This window comes from Phasianus colchicus, chromosome 25 (assembly GCF_987193195.1).
Source record: "Phasianus colchicus chromosome 25, bPhaCol1.hap1.1, whole genome shotgun sequence".
NCBI lineage: Eukaryota > Metazoa > Chordata > Aves > Galliformes > Phasianidae > Phasianus > Phasianus colchicus.
In genome coordinates this window covers 2,153,713-2,179,742 of record NC_143460.1, presented here as the reverse complement: position 1 = coordinate 2,179,742, position 26,030 = coordinate 2,153,713, and the positions used below count along the sequence as shown (strand labels likewise).

The 26,030-nt window shown below is 44.0% G+C and overlaps 1 protein-coding gene, 1 long non-coding RNA gene and 1 pseudogene across 2 annotated transcripts in view; 1 reads left to right on the top strand and 2 right to left on the bottom strand.

The window, feature by feature from the left end:
* Nucleotides 1–875: 875 nt before the first annotated feature.
* Nucleotides 876–5,154, bottom strand: LOC116237009 (uncharacterized). The gene is made up of 2 exons (XM_031605919.2): nt 4,732–5,154; nt 876–2,837 (listed from the first exon to the last, which is right to left on the bottom strand). The coding sequence occupies exons 1-2, from the start codon at nt 4,747–4,749 to the stop codon at nt 1,341–1,343; spliced, it is 1,515 nt and encodes a 504-aa protein (XP_031461779.2). The 5' UTR covers nt 4,750–5,154; the 3' UTR covers nt 876–1,340.
* LOC149915034 (uncharacterized) lies at nt 2,717–4,373 on the bottom strand (annotated as a pseudogene).
* Nucleotides 4,502–26,030, top strand: part of LOC149915033 (uncharacterized) — a 33,866-nt gene continuing 12,337 nt past the window's right edge. Inside the window, exons 1-2 of the long non-coding RNA XR_016459825.1 lie at nt 4,502–4,584; nt 6,794–7,233. This is a non-coding gene — a long non-coding RNA (uncharacterized LOC149915033). The remainder of the gene's footprint in view (nt 4,585–6,793; nt 7,234–26,030) is intronic.

Sequence of the window (26,030 nt, the reverse complement as noted above, 5' to 3'; positions counted from 1 at the left end):
GGGGCGGGCGGCGGGCGGGGCGGGGCGGCAGGTGCAGGGCGCAGCGCAATCCGCTCCATGCGGGCCGGGCCGCCCCCGCGCGGCCGTGGGATGAAGCCCAAGCACAGCTTCGGCTCTAATTAACCTGCTCTGCTCCTGTGGGGCCCCGTCTGGAACACTGCATCCAAGTGTGGAGCCCCCAGGACAAGAAAGACAGGGAGCTGTTGGAGAGGAACCAGAGGAGCCACAAAGATGATCAGGGGGCTGCAGCACCTCCCTACAAAGACAGGCTGAGGGAGCTGGGCTTGTTCAGCTAGAGAAAAGGTTTCAGTACCTAAAGGGAGCCTACAAACAGGAGGGGAACCAACTCTTTGAAAGGGTAGATAACAGCAGGACGAGGGGAAATGGTTTGAAGTTGAGGGAGGGAAGATTGAGGTTGGATGTCAGAGGGAAGTTCTTTGCTATGAGAGTGGTGAGGTGCTGGAACAGCTGCCCAGAGAGGCTGTGGATGCCCTGTCCATCCCTGGAGGTGTTCAAGGCCAGGTTGGATGGGGCCCTGGGCAGCCTGGGCTGGTATCAAATCTGGAATTTGGTGGCCCTGCATGTGGCAGGGGGTTGGAGCTTCATGATCCTTGAGGTCCCTTCCAACCCAGACCATTCTGTGATTCTGTGTTTTGTTTGTTCTCCCACTCATCAACTGCGGCCCCTTCAAGCTTATTTTCCACTCACTCACACTTCCACTTTTCTCCTCAAGATTCAACCAGAAATGCTCACTGTTCCCCCAACCCATATGTTGCTTCTTCGTGTTGTTCGTCCTCTGCCAACCGAGGGCACCACGTCCCAGCGAGACCGACCCTGAGCAGGTCAGGGCCAAATGCTTGCACAGACCCCCAGAATAGGTGAAGCAAAATGGCGTTTATTGGAATGTAACAGGCACTTAAATACCCACATTCTTGTCCTGCTTTGTCTACACCCCTTGCATGCTTGCTGTCCTATCACAGGGCATCACCTGGCAAGCTCGGAGCATAGGGAACCTGACCCCGTCACATTCCGTTTCCTCGCCACGCCTACTACATCTCCCCCTCCCTATGCTCAAAAGCTACTAACCCGTCACAGTGCGAACGCAAACTTCATAGCTGACCCTTCGCCTTGTGATACTGTATCCGCTGATCCATAACTTGCCACATAATTCTTGAGAGGCAATTCTGGAAGCACATGATTATGCATGGCAAAATGGCCGCAATACAAATTATTACAAGCAATACTAGCGCAACTACCCTAATAATCTTCGCAACCCACCCTCCAAAGCTGCCAAACACACCTTTAAGCCAGTCCCCAATGGGATCGTCTTCCACTTGGATCTAATTTGAGTGGTCTTGCAGGGCTTTCAGCGCTTTATGGATGGATACACTGTGGTCGCTAAGATTGAAGCAACACATTCCTTCTAGGTCCTCACACCCATGCCCCTGTGCCAGGAGCAAGAAATCGATGGCCGCTCTATCTTGCAGCATCGCATGTCGAATGCTGTTCGTGTCCTCTAACATCGCATTCAGTACTAATGTCGTTAAATTCGCCTGCTTAGCCGACCAACATGCTAGGCGTTCTATCTGAGCCAAGCTCTGTGCTGCGGCAACCCCAGGGGCGAAAAACGATGCGAATATCCGTGCTGTGGCACTCCATAACTCTACCTCGTCATTGCAGCTCTCCGGAACAGGGCTCGACCGTTTAACACGATGGCTTGTCACGTTCGGACCGTATTGCATCCATGTCGTGAAATTCGGAGACAGTAACGTCAGCTCCCCTAGGTAACAGGGTCCCCCTAAGGCATTGTGCGGGATGCCCTGCCAGGCTCTATCCCCACAAATCAAGAAGATTCCAGGGGGCAACGCCTTGGCCGTTTTGTTATTCCATAGCACCTCGTTGGCACCCCTTTTGAAAGAGAACCCATACCCATAAAAGTCCCAAACTGCCGTACATTTAAATGAGGATCCATTGCTAGGATTAGAAGGGATCCCACCCTTTGACAAGCAGGTTGTATTGCGCCCTGTGAAGACCCGTGTTTCATTTTTGGTATATCCGCAATAACCCGACTGGATAGAGAAAGCGTCTGTGTTTGTAGGGCTAACTATAGTCCAAGAGGTCTCATTGTACGGCCTCAGCCGCGGATCTGTTCCTGTCCACCGGGCAATTAGGGCCTGCAATTGTCCTTCCAATCCCTCGGAGCCGTTGAATACCCCGTCAAACAAGTCGCAGGTAGTGAATTGACCTTCCTGCCAGCACACTGACCCGAAGGTAATACAGGTACGCGTGCCATTATGTGACCCATTTCGTACCTTTTGCGACCCCAAGATATCTAATTCCTGCGGATCCCATGGAAGAGACACATTCAGAGATTTTATCAAACATGCCGTTTGGCTTGCTAGATCACTGTCATTACGGCAACTGGAATGGTTCGTGGTGTATCCCGCAAAGGCTTCCAACGTATATTGCGGGATACCTATTAGGCAGGTGCGAAAAGGCGAAGTTGCTGATTGCAAGCTAAGGCAAAAGTCCTTTTGGCCCGTCCTATTTGCCCAGGTGACCCACACATTTCCTGGCTGTGGCAAGAGCTGAGCTCCCCCAGCCCCCGATATCAAAGCAATGACCATCACACACACTAGCCATACTGGCTGCAGGGCAGAGGTATGTTTTCTCGTCGGCAGCAACGGTTGGTACCCACCTGGCTTTCCCGATTTGCTTTTTGTCTGCCTCCGGGGCTTCGTCTCCATCTCTTTCTTCGGCTTTCCCAGGAGCCATACCTTGCGGGAGTACTCGCCATTGGTATCGCTGAGCCAGTCCTTGATTATTGCGAACAGGGACTGTAAAAGCAAAAGCTTCCCTGTCCTCCTCAGCCAAAGGTATAGAGAAAAAGCAATCCTTCAAATCAATAGCAACAATCTTCCACCCCTTTGGTACCGCAGATAGCACGGGCACCCCCTGCTGTACCACGCCAAAGGGTATGAGCTGAGCATTAACAGCACGCAAATCGTGCAACAAACGAAAGGATCCTGACCGTTTCTCAATAACGAACACTGGGGTATTCCATCTACTAAGCGAAGGTTCTATATGGCCTAAGTGAAGTTCCCGTGCTACTAATGCCTGCAAAGTATCAAGTTTATTCTCTGGTAAGGGCCACTGATCCACCCATACAGGGCGAACGTCCTGCTTCCAGCGCAATGGGATGGCATATCACGCTGACAACTGGCAGACTGTGGCCCCCACTATAAATTTGTTATACGAGCCTCTACACTCCGCAGGAAGTCCCGTCCCAGGAGGGTTCCCGGGACGCGTGCCACCAATGGAGTAATCAGTGCTGGCTTCTCCAGAAAGCCATCCCTATTAATCACAATGATCTCCACCTGATTAGAGGATCTTTGCGAGGGCGTTGCGCCCCCGACTCCCGTGATCGTCTGGGAGGCCCCCTTAGGCCAAGTAGATGGCCAGTCAGATTCCGCTATGACCGTCACGTCTGCGCCAGAGTCAACGAGTGCAGTAACAAATATGGAACGCGGGCCCTGGAAGTCAGGCGGGAGATCGGTGTATGAGATGGTAGCCCTCACTAAAGGGCGTTCTCCGCAACTTAAAGACAAGGCTGCCATTGGCAAACTCAGATCAACGGCTCGTTCCAGACGCGGACGAGAAAAGGGGTCCTGGGTCACAAACTGCCTCCCCCCCATGTTTCCCTGATGTTGAGGCCTGCGAGCTCTGCACTGTGTGACCTTTCCTTCCACACAGCTGACATACCGCACTTCCCCCTGTGTTGCTCCTGCATTGGGCCCTGATATGACCCAGCTGACCGCACCTAAAACATGGTCCTAGTGGTCGATCTCCAATCTGGCGGCCAACCTCTCCGTGTGCCACCAGTACTTCTGCCACTGCGGCGGCAACCTCACCTGCCACAGATGAACGTGATTTCTGCTTGTCCAGTACATATTTGATGACCTCACCAGGGGTATGAAACTTTTCTGAGGCCGCTCTCAGCAAGGCTCGTATATCCCCGCTCGATTTCTGATACAAGCAGTCCAAGATAACAGGACCATGGACCGCTCTGGGTAGGTCTTTTCTATCGCCTCGATCACCCTCGCTACCCCTTTCGGGTCCAACGGAACCCAAATCGGTCCTCCCTCCTCCGATACCACGACCGGAAGCGCAACCAGTTTCGTGAGGCCCCTCTCTTCTACCTCCTCCTTAATCTTAATCCAATCTGCAACCTGACTCCTGCCTTTCGCGCTTCCCTCTGTGGGCGGTTCCGTCTGAGCTAACTTTTCCAAAGAAGGATATAACGGCCAACTAGGGCAGGGCGGAGGCGGAGCCGCTGGGTCACATGGCAGATCCGGCCGTTCCCCTTTCTTCATGTCTCCGCCCCCGTTCGCCGTCCCGCTCGCCGTCCTTTGTTCGCCGGACCTGCAAGTTTCCAAAGTCCCGCTCCCCGAGGCCCCTCCCCCCTACTTTTCCGCCCTAAGCTTACCCTCCCCCTTAGCCGCCTTAAGGGCTCCAAGCATCAAACCCCACGTTTTAAGTTCTGCGGCTTTCTGGTTGTTCATGGCACGCTGGCACAGTGCCGAGGTGAGTGAATCCCACCTGCATGAATCTAACACTTGTTGGGGAGAGTCCAGCTCCCCCCTTTTTTTCTAAAAGCCACAGCACCGCGGCGATCTCCTTCCGCGAAGGAGCATTTTTACCGCAGTGCTCTTTACAAAACTGCAGAAGTACCTTAATCACTTGTTCCATGGTTACACACGCGACCTGCCGCCACCTCACAGGCTCTTCTCCGCTTCACGGGCACGCCGGCTGGTTAACCCTCGATAGGCAGATCACGTCGTGGTCACCACTTGTTGCTTCTTCGTGTTGTTCGTCCTCTGCCAACCGAGGGCGCCACGGCCCAGCGAGACCGACCCTGAGCAGGTCGGGGCCAAATGCTTGCACAGACCCCCAGTATAAGTGAAGCAAAATGGCGTTTATTTGAATGTAGCAGGCACTTAAATACCCACATTCTTGTCCTGCTTTGTCTACACCCCTTGCATGCTTGCTGTCCTATCACCTGGCAAGCTCGGAGCATAGGGAACCTGACCCCGTCACATTCCGTTTCCTCGCCACGCCTACTACACCCATAGCTCCTCCCTCTCTGACTTTTTCCTACACTTAGGAAATCACTTTGAAGCTGCCTGCAGCCCTTTGATGGAAGGCACAATCTCTTGAGAAGTGCGGTTTCTATGTTGGGCATTTCCTGCCAGTGCTCAACGAATAAAGCAGTCATTTCCTGCTTTCTACTGTACTGCAGTAATGGCAGAATTGTACCCATCCACTTTTGTGTTTCAGAGTCAGTTTCTCTAAAGGTATACATGGAAACAGTGCAAAAAAGCATAAGAAAGATGCTTGGGTTTTGTTGTTTTAAATGCAATTACACTAACCTTGGATCCAATAATCCCAAAGGACGTTGGGGGTGCTTTCTGTTTTTGCCCACTTTGTTTTCTGCTGCTATAAAAAAGCCTGCCAGGTTTTGTTTTGCTTTGTTTGTTTGTTTAAACCACCCCAAACGGTTTATTTTCACTGCAACTGCTGATCTTTATGAAGCATCTCTTGCTCCATTAGCAATGAAATATCTTCTGTTGTTGTTTTAGGGAAACTTTCAAGCTGTTTTATGACATAAAGTGTCATAAATGGCACTGACCTACAGACCCATTGTACCCCTTCTAAATTGTCATCTAGGAATCCATTTGAAGAGACAAAATATGGCAAATCATCATCTCCTCATCTTTGAAAATGTAAGAAAAAAATGTAAACGAAGGAACAGTTTTGCATGTCTCACGAGGGAAAAATAGTTTTTTTAAACAAGTCGTTTATTTCTCAACTAATTTCCCCAAATAGTTTAGGAACAGAGTGCAGCCTTTTGCAATTCTTCTCAAAAATGTTTCAGAAATGATTATTTAACTGCTTCTTCAATGTTCTTCCTCTAAACTCTGTTCTTGGAGGTGAATGGGCCATACAGTCCATGCAGAAAATGCTACCTTGTGAGCTTTAGGATTGGTCCCACTCCCATCACCCAGCCTCTTCACCTCCAAATTCTCATAGGAAGAAGCACAGAGTGTATCTCCTTCCACGAAGCAGTTCAAAAGATCATCTTTCACAAACTTTCATTTTGAATTCCACAATTTCTCATAGAGCTCTGGGCAGAAATTTTAGGCTCTTCAACATTTGGATCCAGCAAAATCTGTTCCTGTGAGTTCACAGGAGGGAGCTGAGAGCTGTGAAGATAATTTCCCTTCCCTTCCCTTCCCTTCCCTTCCCTTCCCTTCCCTTCCCTTCCCTTCCCTTCCCTTCCCTTCCCTTCCCTTCCCTTCCCTTCCCTTCCCTTCCCTTCCCTTCCCTTCCCTTCCCTTCCCTTCCCTTCCCTTCCCTCTTTCTTTCAAGAAACTGGAGCTCATTGTGAGTTCAGATTCAGAATCCAACTGAATACATCAGAGGAGCTGTGAGGACAGGATCCCTTTATTTTGGAGGACAGAGTTGATATGTGTTGTTTCCTGACTAGATTTAGTGTGTGCTACCTTAATTACCACTGTAAAACATGAGGCACAAGACCGATTTAATCAAGACTACATATTCACTCTACAGAAAGTACAAATGAAGATTAGACAAATCACTCACAGATTTAATGGCAAGGAGCATGTGCCATATATATCTTGCCCTTTTTCCCCAAGCTTCCATGTTGATGAGTTCTCCATCAAGTGGGCACACAGTCAGTTCCTATTGAACTCCAACATCTCTGCTTTTCCAGCTCAGCCACAGACCCCACAGCCCTCCCAGGATGGGACCTCAGGGTACAGCATGGGAGCTGAACCACAGTCACAACACAGAACTGAAACCAACTGTCCTTTGCAATCTTCTCCTCAGAAATCGATGCTCAGAACTCACCAGAGCTGTCTGCCTCTCCTTATTCCAATGCCTTTCGCGTTTTGCAATGCGGCAGCACCCTCTTCTGTCAATTCCTATGTGGTCGAAGCAGCCGGTGCTTGCAATGTCAGGCAGCAGCACCAAGAGCTAAGTCACAGAATCCTCAGCACTTTGCAAACGAGGAAATGAAAACAAAGGAAAGGAGAAATTAAAAAGCCCGGCAGAAAGGAAAAAAGAAGGGACATCTGATCTGAAATGCTACCATTCTGATGCTCTCACAATATTAGTACTGCTGTCCTGACTTGGGAGGCTGCCTTACTTCAGGTATGTAGATTTCTATCTCAAATCCAACACGTTTCTTGCCCTAAATGTACCAATATCTGTCATCCCACTTAATGATTTCTGCTTTTTTTTTTTTTTTTTCCTCTTTTCCTGGTCGTCGGTGTCTGTGCTGCCTTGAAATTTATTATCATCACATTTTTTATTTCTGCCTACCTAGTGATTTTTGACAAAAACTACAAAGTGACTAATATTTTATTTCACAGGGTATTATGGCACAAATCAATATCATTTTTGGGGGAAAAAAAAGTATCTCACAATATTCTTGTGAACAGGGTTACCAAATTGTGAAGTAAACACTCAGACAACCCACAAAATTATTTCACATTGGCTGCAAAGATTGGCATTTTATTTCCATCCTGAACACGTCCAGCTTCAAAATCCACACACTGTTTCTCACTCAACCTTTGCTTTATGTATAACCTCCTATTACCAAGTGTCTTCTCCCTTCCTTCTTTTCACACAGGATAGCTTAGATGCAATAAGCATATGAGTATTTGCAACAGCTTTGTAGCATGGACATCTCTTTGCTTTTACATGGACATCTCTTAGTTTTACAATTATGCAGATCCTCAGACAAAGACCATTTGTTTTTGGTTATTTTCTCATTACAGAGCATGCTGGGACATTTTGGAAAGAAGTGTTATCCAGCTGTAGCAGTAGATATTGAGCTACTGCTAAATGTGATATCACTTTTATTTGTAATGACAGATAGATAAGAAACCAGCCTTGCTTGAGCAAGATCTGTTTAAATTCATTTATTACAATAAAGTCAGAGATTTTAATCCTGTAAAGATAATCTCTAAGCTGACTTTAGAATTAAAACATTCAAAATGTTTCCCTACAGGCTTGAATTTTCTTCATTTTCTTCTTCCAGGTCTGACCTACTCTTGCTAATTGTCTTCCTAACTGTTCTTTACTAAGCTATTAACCTTCAAGGGATTAGGAAGGCACAATACTGTTATTTCTAGTTCTGAAATCTTCCCTATGTGTTGTACAAACCCATTTTGTGATTTAGGAACCGAAAAACTTTCATATTTGTGCTTCTTATCTCTGCATAGTGTCGTTCCTTTTTTATGCATGCTAGCCTCAAATTCCTCATTCAGGGCCCAAAATAACCCTTCAGAGAAGCATAGGACAAGAAATGAGAAGTTCTCTTCATATTTTTTTCCCCTTACTTAAATGTGTAATTTTCATGGAAGTACATCTGACTTCAAACTCCAAGGAAACAGCGCAGATACCATATTGGACTCCCATTCTGACAGGGATGCTGAAGCTTGCATCATCCCATTGGCATCTATCTCACCATTTCCACTCCCCTGAGTAACACTGGGCCTGGCAACACTGCGTCTGTCTCAGAATGCAGCTCAGGAATGGCTCTCTGGAGTAGAGATAGAAGAAGCTGCACTTTCCCAGCCTTCCCCAGCGGAGCACACAGCCTGCTTTTTCCTTCCATAGATCTATATATGTCTATTTACTTGCTTTGCCTTGGGAGCTGCCATGACACTTCGGTCTGCAAAGCCTGAAAAGCTAAGGACTGATGTTACAACTCTCATTTTTACAGTCTGAATGCCTCGAGGTGCAGTCAGTGCTTTTGTCCCAGTGCCCGATGACCCATGAAAGGGCTGTTCTTCTAGAGCTTCTGGCTGTTTTATGTTTGTTTATTCTGGGATCAGGACAGCGAGGCCTGTAGCACAACCAGACTGAAGCCCAGCATGAAATCGGAGGTTTCCCGGAGAGACTGGGCTGCTGCAGGGACCTTACAAATAATTATAAGTTCATGAGAACATTTTCTAGCTCAGTCTTGCAGTATGCAGCCTTCACATTTCACGTAAATCTGTTCCTCTCTTTAGGGAATTATAATCTAACACAAAAGAAAGGAGGGGTTTGTAATCCTGCCCCTGTACTCGGCACTGGTGAGGCCTCACCTCGAGTGCTGCGTTCAGTTTTGGGCACCTCAGAACAAAAAGGACATGGAGGTGCTGAAGCAGGTCCAAAGAAAGGCAACAAGGCTGGGGAAGGGCTTGGAGAATATGGCCTATGAGGAGAGACTGAAGGAAATGGGGCTGTTTGGTCTGGGGAAGAGGAGGCTGAGGGGAGACATTGCTCCCCTTCATGAACATGAAATCTGACTGCAGCAGAACAGGGCTGGTCTCTTCTCACTGCTGACAGGACGAGGGGAAATGGCCTCAAGTTGCACCAGGGGATGTTTAGTTTGGATATCAGGAAAAACTTTTTTACAGAAAGGGTTGTTAGGCACTGGCATGGGCTGCACAGGGAGGTGGTTGAGTCACCATCCCTGGATGTCTTTAAAAACCGTCTGGATGTGGTGCTCAGGGACATGATTTTTTCCAACCTGAGCAATTCAGTGATTCTATGATTCTGTGTTTTATTTCACAATGGTCTAGCAGTGTCTGTTAGAGAAAGCTCATGGAAGGCTTTGCTAATCCCTGTGCTGTGTGTGATGATCTAGAGGAGGCTGCGCAGTTCTGCTCTTCGCCTGGAAAGTCACAGGGTTCCTGTGCTGCCTCAACAGCAGAAATCTGTGGTAATGTGAGGTACTGCAAGTATTTCCAGCCCTTCCAGGAATGGGGTAACTGCCTGGAATTTCATGCGGTCAGCACTGAGGTCCCAAAGGCCCCAAATCACAGCTTGCACCACAGGATACAACGTGTTGTTGCTGCTGTCTGGATTTGAGATGCTTTGAGCCAAGTAGGAAAATGAAACTGTTCCAAAAGGCAACAACAACAAAAAAAGAAAGTGACTTAAATTCTAAGCCTGTGCCTCAGGATTGAGGAAGTTTACTAGACAGGTTTTAAACTGCACATTTCTGTGGTCCTTCAAAAATGCATCCTGACTGGAATGTGAAACAGGAGAATTGAGTGGTGAAATCGGGGCCGCATATTTTCTGCGCTTCAGTTTATTGACACAAAAGACGGTGGTGATTTGTAGCCTGATGAGAACCAACAGTCCCACCAGTGAGGTCTGTGAGTTGGATCTGCTCCTAGGAAGCGAAGGAGCGATGTCCTGCTGGGCATGCTCCCACCAACAGCCTCTGAATTCTGTCCAGACCTACCTCCAGATGGCATAATTATTCCAACAGAATAATTATTCCATCCAGAAGATGAAGACCATAAACTGCAGGGACTGACTAATACTTGTAAGGCTTGCATCTCATATTTGTGGATGAAGTAACTGAGTAAGCATGAGAAATCCTTAGAAGTGTCTGCCTCCCCAGAACTGCTTTAACATAGCATCTGGTAGAGGTACAGACATTTTCTTTTTAATTTTGCCAAATAGTTACAGCAACAGAAGATAACGTGTGATTTGTACACGGTGCTCAGCATCACTGAGAAATACCCAGGGCAGATGGATATCTGAACACGTGTTCTTTACTGTCATAAAGAATGCAATGTTGTTAATTTCCTTGGATAAATTGAAAAAAAAAAAAAAAAAAACGAAAGGAGATGAAGATGTCTGGCAATCCTATTGTTGTTTTTCTTAATATTCTAGTGACAGGCTTCATTCCTTACTGATAGCCTCTAGAGCACACAGACAATATTTTGGAGTTGGAAAGCTGCACCATTAGTATCATTTGATTAGTGTTATATCTGAGGGACCACGAAGCTGCTTGGGTGTTCTCATTATAGTAATGTTATTTTTCTCTTGGCATACAAAAGCTTTGCCTGTGTTATATCAGAGGAATATTTGGACACAGGGCGTCTAAAAGAAGTTATGGTTTCCATTACAAGGAATCTTCAGTCCAAAAGGTTTACTGTAAATGACTTTATTCATTCTTAATGATATTTCTCTGCTATTTAATGTGTTCTACAGGCTGCATACTGGTAATGATTCCACTTCCAAAAGTATACAATACTTCACTGTGTTTTATTAAATTAAAACTTTTGCAGTGTGGAAAATCACTGATGCACTGGGATACGCTTTGCTAAGTTGGTCCTATCTCTTATGAATCCTTATTCCAAACATGATAGCATCTAATTTGCTTTTCCCTTTATGTGTCTTCTTGGGCACTACTCTTCTGTTCTGGCTTGAAAACATCACAATTTGCACTTATTTTAGGGATATAGGTGAATAAGAAGATACCAGAGAAAGCCATTATGAACAACAGCCATGTAAACAAAACCCAACAGCTGAAGTTCATTTTGATGAAGGAAATGTTCTAAAAAAGAAAAAGCCTAGCCTGCTTTTATGAACATTACTCAGTTGTAACGGATTCCCCTCACTGGCAGCTGTGGGATAGCTGGGCTGTTCTTCAAAAGACCAGCAGTTATCAGAACAGACGTTTTGCAAACAGTCATCATGTCTAAATTGGTGTTTTTCATAATTAGTCACTGGATGACCTTTAATGATAGTCAAAATTCTTTTGGTGCGGGGATTCACTTATTTCTGAACTTGAAAGGACAACAGGGTGGGCAAGAATGTGTTCTTTAGAGAGCTACACAATGATGTAAGGGGAAAATAGTGTTGCAGAAGACACGTTAGCATGTGGGCACATACACTACATTAAAACTGAGTGTATGCAGGACTGCAGGGAAAAGTATGTAAGGATAAGGAATGAAGATATGAAGCAGAGAGGAAATATAGTGATGATACTGAGATACTGTATTTGTACAGCAGAATACAATTTCTGAAAGGGAGAGCTGCTGATCCCAGCTACAGCTGCTACTTCTGATTGGAAAGTTGCCATAATTTTAAATAGATTCTGGGATTTTCCCAGGTCTTAGAAGTAATAGAAAAAGGCATTCAAAGTGGAATAGGAATATGTGGTTAGCAAAACCAGGGGAAAAGGTATTGGGGTTTTGTTACCATCTTGTGAACTGGAGGGAAGAATTCGAGACTCAGTTCCAATGTTTAAGTTTGTTTGTGTAAGGATGAGCCAAATTACAGGATTTTTCCACATAAATCATTCCACAGCTGGATAGCTGTCCTTTATTTCCACTATTTTCACTTTAATTTTTTTTTCCTGTTTCACTTTTTAAAACAAACATCACTAGATTCCAGAAGGCTAATGCTAGGAAAGTACTCCACCTATTCTTATACTTGCATTCTTATGCTGTTTCTTTAAGCATTTACTGTCAGCTACCAAAAACGTAGATGGACCATTGGTATGACAGAATGTATGTTTGTATATGGAGCATTTCTTTCAAGTCAGTTCTGAGAATTTCACTACACTGGGAGATACTTCAATAAATATAAATTAAATGTTTGGAAAGACAAAAAAACTGGAAAAAGTAAGTAGGACTATACTTTTTTTTCTAGGATTGTGATATTATAAGCCCATTAAGGTTTGTAATGAAGAACACTAAACCCAGCAACAGCATTAATTCATAAACAGAATGAAGAAAAGATTAGAAGTGTATAATAAATACCGTTGTTCTGCATTTCAGGAATAAAACAGATTCCAGCCTATAAAACCAGTCATAGCTGCCACTCAGCCCACAATCAATCACCATTTAATCAAGTTGCTCACAGTGGCTTATGTGATACATTACATGGACCTGTGCAAATGTTCCAAGCTCTAATTGAGCCCCACAGAGTGAGAGGAGCACGGATTAAGGTATTCTGAAGCTACACTAGAGGGCACTTGAGCTGTTCCTTCCAAAGTCATTAATTAAAGGCCACAATAGCAGAATGCTTACACAGGAGCAGCAGCGGACAGAATTCAGCATGGGAATGAGTTGGATTTCTGGGCATTGTGTTGGTAGAACAACAAGTGATGTTCCCCCATAGCCTCTTGTGGGGGATTTGGTGTACATTTCCATATGTAATCTTTTTTATTGGCACTATAAGCTTTCATTGAGAGACCACAACTCAAGATGTAAGCGTTCTGAGCAAATGGGTCAGGTCTTAATTTATAGATATGGCCTCATTAAAAATATATTTTGAGTACTTAGTGTTATACAGGTCACGTTTTGTAGGTTCTCTCTGTTGCCTGATGTTTTCTTTTCTAACACAAGAGATATGCTTTCAGAAAATGGTGTGGTTTTAATGAAACACATGCAGTATCATTCTGTATGGACAAACCGTATCACTGAACAGCACTGTGGGCAATGGCTTCTAACTTGACAGGAGCATGCACAGGTACTGATAAAGCTTTAGCAGATTAAGATCTTGTATTTACCTTCCCCATTTGCAGCTCCTTCTCCCTCCCACGTTAACCTGTGCACAGCCTGCAGTTTTATTTACATAGCGGATATTCAGAGCAGGTTTACAACTCTCTGAGATCAAAGCCTCCCCATCTGAGCCCCCCTCTCCATTTTGGGGTTGCAGTTTTGGAGCCTTGGACCCACAGCACAGCCACTCCCTGTGCATTCTGTGTGCTTTGTGCATCCCACTGGCTCCAGATGTAGCTGCACAGCAGAACTACAAATTCATTTCAAGCAAATGATGGTAATGTACGTGTCAAACATACTTTGCATGAAAATTGGCAGCTGTCCACAGAGCAAGCAGTACTGATCTGGCTGGGTTTCAAACAGTTCTCCTTATGCCTTGACAGCAGACGCAGCTGAACTCTAATCCCCAGCATCTTCACTCCCAGTTGTCAGTGAAGTGAAGCTGCAAGCTGCGAGGGATAAGAGATTTTGGCAATTACAGGCCTCCTGGTGAGTCAGGTTTCATACAAAGGACTGAGACCTGGTGCATCAGTCACCTCTCCTTTATATCAACTGTGAAATATCTGCTAAATACACACACCCTGCAGTACAGCAACAATGGCTGATCTAGGGATCTTTTCCTGTCTCTCAAACAACCTCTAGCCTCCACCCTTTCATACCTCACCCTCCTATCTTTCATACCTTAATTCCAAGCTCCCTCAGCTCTGCCATCACTGTGATGTTCTTGCTCTGTTTCTCTCCCAGTCTGGTTCCTCTCCTTTATTCCTTACACTCCTCTCTCAGTAATTTCATTTGTTCTTCAGTGCATGGATCTACTGCATCTTCATCCTCAGCCAGATGTGGATCCCCTGCTCTCATAGGCTCCCACTGAATGCTCCTCTCAGCTCATGCAGGTTTCCTGCTACTGGAAGGCTCCCAGTCCCCACCATCACAGTGCAGGAACACCAGAGCAGCAGTACTGAAGCAGCAGTTACAAAAAGCATCTTCACAAGTCAAGCAGGGCCTTGGGACAGTTCAGAGTGTGAGTTTATTTCCCATCTGATTCGATTGAGGGCTGTGGTAAGGAGGTCATGAGCAGCATCTGCAAGGCGTTGGGGGTTGGTGGGATGAGCTCATAGCATAGGTCTGCTGCAGAAACTTCTGGGCCAGCAGCAGCCTCGTGTGACTGCTGCTGCCTTATTGCTAGGCCTGAGGTCTTCCCGACAGGTTGGTCCTGGTTCTCCCTCCTTGGCCTTCAATCTTTTCCATCTAGTTTAAGCCTAGCATCACACACAAACATGAAAATGTGATTTTTTGATCAGAGAAGGATGCAAGAGTTGTAGTGGGAGCCGCTTAAGTTGCCTAGGCTGGCAAACATGTAGTTAGTTGGCTGCCATTTTGCCGTTGTTTGGTTAAATAATTCAGAGTTGGGAAAAGCTTCTTAAAAAAATATTGCTAGCTTATCCTTTTTGGCTTTCCTGTACTTGGGTCTCGTGAATATCAGGTCAGAGTTGGAGTTTTTCCTCTGCCTAGCAGCTTGAGGTTGGCCTTGTCACTTGATCGTCTGACATGCATACATGGCATTTCTGTAGCAAAGAAAAACTGTGCAGGGGAGAAAGCTCTGCTGGAGTGACTGAGGGCTGCTGAACAAGCCCTCACAGGATCCACGAGCCACGTCCGATCTCACTGAATTCCATTCACATGCAAGATGTGTTTTTGATCTGATTCCTGCTAGCAAGCATGTCACAAAGAGAAACAGGAATGCTGCCATCCATTTTCCGTGTATGAGGAAAGATGAAGAATGTTTTGCTGCAGATGCCAGTTTTGTTCTTTAGGATGCTATTGGGTTATGCTTGGAAACTGCTAATGAGTTTGGTGCAAAAACACTGGATGGGGCACATCAATACTCTTCAAAACAGACACATCAATCTAATCTGTCTACTGAGTTACCACTGCCTACAGCACACCTGTACAAACCTGATAACTTGAATCCTTCGTGTTTTTTCAGCTTTTGGCCCTTCTGCAGTATCTTGCAGGGTGTTGGTTGTTTTGTTTGTTTTTTTGTTTGTTTTTTTTTTCAGTTCTGCTGTAATTAGAATTTAGAGCACATGGGTAATAAAATATGTCAGATTGTAATAACCTCATAAATGGTTTGGAGCTGTATGCAGGAGAACCTGTTTGTCTGCATTCATAACCTTTAGGGTGCCAGAAGTTACCTCTAGGCTGTGGGCAGACCCAAGCCGTGTACTTTGGCCTGTGGGATAAGAATCCCCATATTTCATTAAAAGCAGTGATTAAGAAAAACCTCTGAAAGTGAATGGAACTTTTAAACGGGAGTGGTTTTAAAGTTTAAAGACAGCACTGGGTAAACAAAGAGCAAAGATTCAAGTTATCAGGTTTGTACAGGTGTGCTGTAGGCAGTGGTAATTTGGTAGATAAATTAGATTGATACGCCCAAAGTGAGGAGAAGTCATGTGCCCCATCCAGTGTTTTTGCACCAAACTCATTAGCAGCATCCTAAGGAACAAAACTGGCATCTGCAGCAAGACAGTCTTCATCTTTCCTCATACATGAAAAGTGGATGGCAGCACTCCTATTTCATTCTGTGGCTTGCTTGCTAGCAGGAATCATTACCTTCATTGCTTTATCTCTTTTTAAAACTAATAACTTGTTTTCACCAGCCTGAATCACTTAATACAGTCCCACAGATGATTTGGAATTGAATGTGATTACGTGGATCAGCCCTTGGTCTGACTCAATATGCTGTTTTAGTGCTTTGAAGTTGTAAAGATGATCCAGTGGTGAAAATGGACCATCCAACAGCCTAACTACACAGCTGAAAATTGCCTGCTTCTCTCAGTCTAGTACATGGAAAAAATAGATTTCTCATCTAGACTATGCTTATTATTGAACATTTTGTATTCTTTTCTTTCTGAGCAGTAACTTGGGTGTTGTTTCGTTGGTGCTGCAATGAGCTGTGGACTGAACCCTTTGTTAAACAGCATTTTCAGTATGTATCGTATCCTGCTTGAGAAACCTAGCAATTTAGCTTCCCTATAATTGTAGATATGACTGGTCTTGTCTTCTGGGAGTATCTTGAAGGGGAAACATGGAGCCAATTAGCATGCATATCTAACCTGCAGGAAGAGAGATTAGCCCTGATGTGAACTGACCAAAGAGGCACACATAAGAGACATGGGGTTGAAATCTCAAGATGACTGCAGACCTCTCTCCAAACACGTAGGCACAGTTTTGCAGTACCTAACTTAATGTACAGAAGGGATGAACCTTTGCTCTGTCAGTGTACACATTAGATGGAAATATCCCCCTTTTATCCAGGGCTGTAGTGAAAAGCAGTGTCTACTTCTTAATACTACATGGGTGTTAAAGAGTTTTATTTGGGCTGGGGTTTGTCCAGTGACATAATGACACTTTGCATAGCAAATGTTTTAGAAGCAGTGTCCTCTTTTTTTGTAAGGTTTGCTTCTTTTAGGGTAACAGAACCCTCCTTTGTTTGCAGAGATGAGGGATTTTTGCTCTTTGCAAGAGTTGCAAAGTATTTACTAAGAATGCAGTTTCCAGTGTAGGCAGGGATACAGCAAAAAAAAAAAAAAAGAACTGAATTGAGATGTTTCAGGGAAAAAAATGGCTTGGAAGCAGCTCAGTTCTTTGCACTGAACTGTTGAAGTTTTCAACTTACAAGTTTCTAATCAAAAGCTGATACCAGATGGAAGTAAAACGTGAGGAGTAATACAAAAAGTATGTTGCAGAGAAGACCAAATGGAGAAAGATGAACATGTTCTCTAAAGACTGCAGAGTTTCTTCAGAGACAGCTTTATAGGAGCATAACTCTGGTTATGCCTCACATTTATTTTGTCTCTAGATGCATGTGTGAGACAAAATAGTGGAGTTGGGAGTGTGCATTGCAACACAGCTCATGTCGACATTGAACTCAGGTCTTTCGTGTCACTGAATTATGTATAGTTAACTAACAGACTTTCTGTGATCTCTGAAGACTTCCTTTTCAGCATCTAGCTGAAAAAATAAGAATTGAAAAGAAGTGTCTCCTCTACCAGTAAAATTTTGTTGTGATTTCTTTGACTTGGAAGCAGTAGGATGACTTCTGTGCCCTTGTGTGGAAGAGCAAGAGTTAGGGGATCCAGCAGTTCAAGGAAAAGGAAAAATAAATAATGAAATCACTCTAACGAGAAAGATGTGTCCTTATTCAGAGAACAGGAATACCACTCTTTCCTTCTTTGGGGAATACATGAGCAGAAAAAATGAACCGAGAGACAATAACATGAGTGTTGTCAAAGTATTCTAAAAAATAGCTGAGATTTGTGCAGATGCCAAGTCTAACTTTGGCCGATTCTCTTTTAGGAATTTTGTAGAGCAATCTTCTGAATTCTATTAATATAACATGCAAATATACTTCAGACAACGTGGGTCTGCACTGTGGGAGTAAAGTGTTTCTTGGTGATTTTCAAAGGCCAAGAAGACATATGTTTCTGAAATATAAACTTCAATGATATATGTAAATTGAAGATGATGAAATGTTAAAGCAAGGGAGAATGAAAAGAGTAGTATACACACCATAAGTCCAAACAAATGTCAGATATAAGATTAATATAATAATCAATGTTGGTACTTCTTTGGACTACATTCCACAGTAGTGAACAGCAAGTACCTTTGCTGCCTTCAGGTCCAGCAATCAGAATTCTGCAAATTAGTGTTCCAATACAATTTGCATCGTAACAGCACACAGCATGACCTGTGCTGCAATGTGAATGGCACCCACCATTATTTAAAATGGAAGAAGGTTGCCCTGTCAATTAAACACCATCATTTGTTGATACAATATGTTGGCATTCCTCACATACCAACTGATATGGCTCAAGGTGGTTAATAGCAGAGATATCAAAGGTATGACAGGATATAAGGCCTGTGGTATATACTATACATGATAATGGATGATTGTAATGATGTATTGCATGGCAGAAAAACATCATGAGAGGTTATGTGGATTCTTAGTTGATTACCTTCTGCAACGTTTTACCTCCTAGTAGGTTTGTGTCATGCAACTGAACATATATTGCTGTGTCCTTTATAATTCCTAATGACCTGTTTCCACTGTTTGTTTTTCCCAAATGTGCATTTCCCAGACTCCTGATAGAACTAGTGTATCCTCAAGCTCCATTTCAATTACAAATTAATACAACTTTTGGTTATAGCACAGTGATCAATATTGTGTTCGGATTGCTTTCACTCTGTTCCAGAAGCCCAAGATTTGCCTAGACGTTTGTGGTCTGTGAGTTCCAGAGGCCTATCAAATCTGTTAGTGTGAGATTACACCATAACTTCATGAATAATGATTTGCAGTTGATTCTTGGCAACCTTGAAGCTCTCTTGATTAGAATAATTTAATAATGCTATTGCTGGCTAGAGAATTTTTTTTTCCTGATATATTCCTCCCTTTTTCATAGATTCTGAGATTTAACAGCAGATTTTTTTGCTTTTTGTCTTCCTGTAGAAGACAAAGACATTTCTTTATCGAGTGGCAAGACACATGCTATTTATGAGATTCTTCAGAGTGGTTGGTGTTTTAGTGTGCTCTTTGGTTTGGGGCTTCAGTTGTACTTAAGCTTTACCAGCTATTAAATAAGAACATACATTGGCTTGTTTTCTGTAAGTATCCAGTTTGGCCATCATTGGAAATAGAGGATTGAAGGGTGAAGTATTTGCATCTCATTGTTCCCTGTTTATATAATACAGACCCTTGACTGTGCTGCCCTGGAATATAAATGGATGAATAATATCACCTCTTATTTTGAATAGATGCTTGTTTCTGTAATGGGATGATAATAGCAGGGCGACAAAGTCTTTGGCTACAGCAAACAAGATAACAAGATGCAACATCCATGGGTGGAGAAATGAAAGAGAGAAGAAGAAGGAGAGAGAAAAAAAAAAAGAAAAATGCTGAAGGCCTCTGATAGGTAGGGAACTCCAACAAAAGATACCCTCACCTCCACTGCTGACCCTTAAATGAGATCTGGGAAGGGGTGGATCCTGACTCCACCCCTTCCAGTCACTCAGGTTCATTGCATGCACCTGAGCTCCCCTGGGTTGGCCTGCCTTCCCACCAGGTGCTCAATCACTGCTTCAGGCTGTGACTTAGCATTTCCACTACAGTTTCCAAAGATGTAACAAACAAATTCTTTTAGAGTAAGTCTGTTAAAAATGTGCCTTTCTTGAAAAAGAAAAAAAAATTATTCGATGCTCTGGAAATAAATTTATAATCATGGTAACAGAATCAGAATCATATGGGTTGGAAGGGACCTATGGAGATCTTCCAGTCCAGTGCTCTGCTAAAGCAGTTGCCTACATTAGATTATACAGGAAAGCATCCAGATGGGTTTTGAATATCTCCAGAGAAGGAGGCTCCAACACCCCTTGGGCAGCCCATTCCAGTACCCTGTCACTCCAAAAGATGCTACATTCTGGAGGGTAAAGATGTTACACGCATAATTAATGACCTTCAAAAGCCAAATCTATAATTTAGTTACTGAAGTAGGTTAACTAAATTCTTTTAAGCAGCCATTGAGCTTCTACTGTTTGTATGTTCCTTCTTGTCCAGGGATATAAAAATATTCCATTGCAACATTGCTGAGTCATACTGAGCAACCTCCAGACCTCTGTGCAAGAATCTTCTCACTTTCACTGGTTCCCCTTGATTGTAAGGATATTGTTGGCTACACAGAGACATTTTCTGTGTGTTCAAAGCTGGCATAGCCTGCTGAAGGAGTTTTTTTTTAGCTAAATGTTTCCTGAGCACTCTTGAAACCCAAAATTTAAGGGGTCATGGAGGGAAAGGTTTGCATGAAAGTGTTAAGAGATATCTTCCTTTTCTAGTCTCCCCATGTACCTCCTTTTTTCTTTCTGTTATCTCTTTCAGTACAGTCACTGTATATGATTTATACAGAGCTGAACCAAATGATTGGTGTTACAGACCATGAGAATGACTTCATGTTTGGGTGATGCTCAGCTTTTCTTGCCTGAAGTCCCTTTGGGGTGTTACTCCCAGTGAATGGGCCATTTACCCTGCAACATGCAGTCACAGCGTGATGTATTTTTGTTTAATATCTTCCTATCAACTTACTTTCTGTTACAGGCTCACCACGGGCACATCTCTCAGGAGTGTTGTTTGGTGCAGTATTTTGTCTAAACATTTTCCCACTGGATCCAATCCAGTCTGAAATTGCAACTGTCATGAGAAGGCAACAAATCATTCTGAGAAATATCTAAATTTTCCCCCACTGGTCAGAGCAATGTTTATGAACAGCCAAAGCCACATGACAGAGGGTACTCTTGAACCCTTTTAGTAATATATGCTAAAAAAGTACCAGAGCTCCTTTTTTTTTTTTTTTCTCCTGGATGAGTAAACCACAGAACTACTGATTTCTAGTTTGAACAACCCTGGGTAGAATGTCATGGGAAAAAAAGTCAGGAAAGGAATTGGACTCAGCCCAGAAACATTTCTGACCCTCATAGCTACTTTATTTCTTCAAACAAATAAAAAAGAAATAAATCAGAACAACAACCAACAAACGGCTTTTTCAGAAATGTGCATATTTTTTGAAAGAGCATTATTACAGTGATGTATATGCCATCTGTGTATGAATTTGTGCTCATTTCCAGTCCCATTAAAAAAATAAAATGAGGGCAAACCACTGTTTACTTATCGTGTGGCCACTTTCGTATCTTAAGCCTGCAAGATAACTGAAAAGGGCCAGCCTTGCAAAGTGTTCCATTTAGCAGCTGTTTCTGTGTCATCTAGTAGCTAGCAGTCTTATGGCAAAGCAGGAGCAGTATATTTTCAGTTTTCTTGCTTAGCTTTTACAGCTCAGTGACACTCCTGCAGTTGGCAAGACGGGTGGCAAGAGACACATGTTAGAAGACATGAAAATGGTGCCTAATTGCTCTCACTTTAGCTTATCTATTAACTTACTTCAAACATCTGAAAAGCTGTTTAGCCCTTACCAAATTTGCTGGTTTGGGCATCAGTGCTCAGCTTTGGGAGTGCACTTTGAAGGAGAATTTGTCTTTCTAGATTGAGAGAATTGGACTTCCATCGTTAGTCACCAGTCTGTCCTGCAGAGATAGAGAACACCTGCACAGACCTACAAAGCCCCTTCTTCTCTGCTGTTGTCATGATTGGGATGTTGTCTTCTATTATCAGCTGCATGTGAACCTTACCTTTGTTTATCTGAAATACCAAAAGCTGTCAGCTGATTGGGCTGAAGGAATGCAGACTTCCAAGCCACAAACAGTAAGGATGTGGAGCTAATGTTGACAGTTTTCAACAATTATGAAGTTGTTTTGTTCTTTAACACCAACCTAATCAAAGGAACATCCATTTTTGTATTGAGATTTTGGTCATGTAGTTACTCTCCTATACTGTCTAAAACCAGTGAGTACTGTTTCCAGAGCCAGATTAGAACCTGGATAATTCTGTCTTGTATTTTCTTAATTTCAAGTCCCTCTATGTGCTTCCAGGTGTTCTGCTGGATTGTTTTCTTTAAGTATTAAACTGCTGTATAATGGTTCTTCCATATTCTCCCATAGTTTCTTCCACTACAGGCTACAACATTCAGTGTTCCTTAGTTTCTGCTAGTTTCTGTTTACTTTTTGAAAAGTAACTTGGTTGAAGTGTCAATGAACAATCTTCAAAGTGCTGGAATTTAAGATCACATGTCAGGTCCAGTGACTCTCGTAACTCTTATAATGTTGGTGAATCAGCTTTTTACAAGGGTAGACAGTAATAGGACAGGGAGGAGTGTTTTAAGCTCAAGGAGGGAAGGTTTAGATTGGATGTCAAGGGGAAGTTCACAGAATCACAGAATCACAGAATGGCCAGGGTTGGAAGGGACCTCAAGGATCATGAAGCTCCAACCCCCTGCCTCATGCAGGGCCACCAACCTCCCCATTTCATCCCAGCCCAGGCTGCCCAGGGCCCCATCCAACCTGGCCTTGAACACCTCCAGGGATGGACGGGGCATCCACAGCCTCTCTGGGCAGCTGTTCCAGCACCTCACTGCTCTCTCTATGAAGAACTCTCTCCCAGAGAGGCTGTGGATGCTCTGTCCATCCCTGGAGGTGTTCAAAGCCAGGTTGGATGGGCCCTGGGCAGCCTGGGCTGCTGCCAGATCTGGAGGTTGGTGGCCCTGCTTGTGGCAGGGGTTGGAACTTGGTGATCCTTGGGGCCCTTTCCAACCCAAGCCATTCTATGATTCTGTGATCTTGTCAGATGTGACTTTTCTAGAAGACAGTGAAACTCCTCTAGAAGACAGAGAAAAATAAAAATACAATACACAGTGATTCCAATCTCTACAAGAAAGATCTCTGACAATGGTATTAATTGCTCCAGTGAAAGATGCTGCTTACTGAAGAAATTATTCTAAGGGTGTGGCATCTACAGCGCTTCTCTTAATCATGTTTGAATAAGGGATTAGATAATGCATCAGTGTCATGATGAAAGGAATTGTATAGGGAAAGTGTGCCCCTGTTTTATAACCAGGCTCTTCCTCTGTCAGTGTCAAAACCTCCTGTCTATATTGCAATTGAAATGAAAATAATCAGGGCAAGGCTCAACAGATTATAACCTGATTGCAAGACTGAAGGTTAGAATGGACTCTTGGCACGACAGGCTGTTGGTACAACTCAGCAGTGCAGACGCAGCAGGATTTCAGACACGTCAATACAAAACCTAAAAACCACCACCACCAAAGGTAAACTGCAATAGCAGCGGTGGTGCAAGGATGAGTCCCATGTTAGGTGATGGAAGCATTAAGTCACCCTTTGAAGGCACTGCTGGTATGATTTGGAAAATGCTAAGATGCCCTCACCATAGAATCATAGAAGACTTTTAACGTTAGACATTAAAGACTTTTCCACGACTGTTCACCTGTCTCTGACACATGAGGATACTTTCATTGATGTAATCAGAAGCTCTTTAAGAAAGATATATTGTTTGGTCCATTGTGATTTGGAAGGCTAAGCCTCCAGAATGTCAGCAACGGTGTTAAAAATGCTTTCCTGCGTTTTGTTCTGTTTATTATTCAATTATTTGATCCTGATGTGCTGTAGAAAAATTGATGTAGCATTTGTTAGCAACTGTCACGTGGCTTCTGTATTCCTTCATCTATGTATTGAAATCCCAAAAGTATGGAGCCACTTTAGCAGGGTCTGTATACATTTATTATTCAAAAGCTCTCTCTTAGCCCATCTGTAGCTGGATGACAGCTATGGGCATGAATTCAATAAAAAAGATTTATTAACTCTTGTGTGGAGTCCTTTTCACTCTTTTTACTCACTCTTTTTTGGACCCCTTGTTTTATGAACAGCAAGAAATGTGAGTAAAAACCATCATGTTCACCATCATGTAGGATGAACCAGAAGCCTGGTTGCAGTCTTGGAACCACAAAATCAATTGAAGTGATAAGCACAGAATAGATCACAGCAATATCTACAAGAGTAAATACACCTCTCACCACCCCATAATGACTAGCTCAATGTTTACCAGCAGTGACTTTAATCAAGTTCAGATTTGTTACAGTAACTCATAGAGCTTGTAATGACAGCTCTTTTTCTCTCACTCTGGGGCACAGGTTGTGTCTTTTTCATAGAATCATAGAATGGCTTAGGTTGGAAGGGACCTTAAGGATCATTAAGTCCCTTATCTTAACCCATAAGCTCTCCACTTGTTCCTAACAGTTACTCAGAGGGAGCTCCTTGCAGTCTATCCACTTTTTAACATAGAGGTCAACTCCCCCACCCATCCTACCTTGCCTTCCCTTCTATAGACCTTACAGCCCTCAATGGTGGCATTCCAGTTATGTGAACCATTCCACGTGTTTCTGTGGCAGCAATAAGATCATAGTTTTCCAAGTGCATCGTGCTTTCTAACTTCTCTTGCTTATTTCCCATGCTGTGTGCATTATGGAGGCACTTCAGCTGGGCTTTTGGATGCATTACCTCCCTAGAGGAGCTCTCCCACAACCCTCCAGGACAAATCTGATGTTTTTCCTTGCTGTTTCCTAAGGTGACAGCATTCCCTGGCTCTTCTCTGTCACTCAGCAGTAGATCCCCTTCCCCCAGCAGCTCTAGTTTAAAGCCCTGGTGATGAGTCCAGCCAGCTTGTTACCTAGTCCTCCCAGTCAGTTGTGTCCCATCCCACATCAACATTCCTGGTTTATGAAGGTGTGTCCTAGATCACAGAACCCATAGCCCTGGGTGTGCCTCCACCCACACAGCCAGTCATTCAGCTGATCCATTCTCCTTCTGCCCAGATCCCAGTCTCCAACTGGAAGGACTGAGAACACCACCTGCACTCCCAGTCTCTTCAACATCTTCCCAAGGGGCTTCACGTCTTTTTTGATATTTAATTTCCTGGTCACAGCCTCGTGCAACCCAGCTCGAAAAGCCAGGAGGGGATAGTAGTGGATCTGCTTTACCATACCTGGTATCCTCTTCTTGATGTTCTGGTTGCAGGCTCCCAGCAGGCAGAAAACCCCTCTAGAGAGGTTATCCAGATGGGTGCCTCAGTGCCTCTCAGCAAAGAGCCTCCAATTTCAAAGACCCTTTGTTTTTTTTTAGTGGCATCAGTAATGACTGGGTCCACAGCTGCACTTTTCTAACATGATCACTCCTTTCTGGTTCCAAGCATCAATCAATCTCTCTTACTGCTGAATCCACCTCAGCTTGGCAGCTTCCTGTCACAGCCTGGTCAGGTGCTCTAAAAAATCATCAAGTTGGGCACACAGCTGCACCCAAAACACCCCTCACCTACCTCAGTCCCTCAGGTAACCTCCAGATTCCAGAGACTGAATGGCAAGAACATGCTTGAAGGTGTAGCACAGTCAGCTAGCTGCAGAAGGACCATTAGCTCCCAAGACTGCTTTAAGGTCAGTTTTAGGGCTACAGTTTTCCCTGGTCATGCTGTCACTCATGGTAAAGACCAGATTTATGACCTTTGTCCATTGCTTTAAGGCCACAGAAGTGCACAAGCATGACTCTGCTCCAATTATGTTGGTTTTGTTGGTTTGTTTTTTTTTCTTGGCTTCAAAATACTGTGTTTTTCACTGTTCTTCTTCCATCCCTCCTGTGCCGACTGGCAGGTGGTTGCCACGCTTACCATATTCTGCTATTGTGACAGAGCCTATGTGATCACACTCAAAGTATTTCATAGTTTTCATTGCCTCCCCCGCGACAGAACAGGAGGTCATTATTTGGAGGACTGAGGACAGTCAGGATCCTGCCCGCTCCCTGACCTTTCAGATAACTGGTTATTCATGCAAATATTGCAGAAATGCTGTTCTGGAGAGGACATAACATTCTTACTGGAATATTGCTGTCCCACACCATAATCGCTTCCTAAAGGAGGCTGAAAAGTGGAGTACCAGTGGTTATCTGGAATGGGCTCTGTACTGTCACCTTATATCTCACACTGACACTATTTTACATTTTCTCTGAAGGTTTGCTGTCCTTTGCTGTTGAGGTTGGAGAAGCAAATGTTAGGGCTGCTTTTTTCCGTCACGGAAAGAACAGTGTGTGAGTGAAGTGTGCCCTCTAGGATTTGGAAGAAACAAAGCTAAAAACCCTAATGGTGTTTGT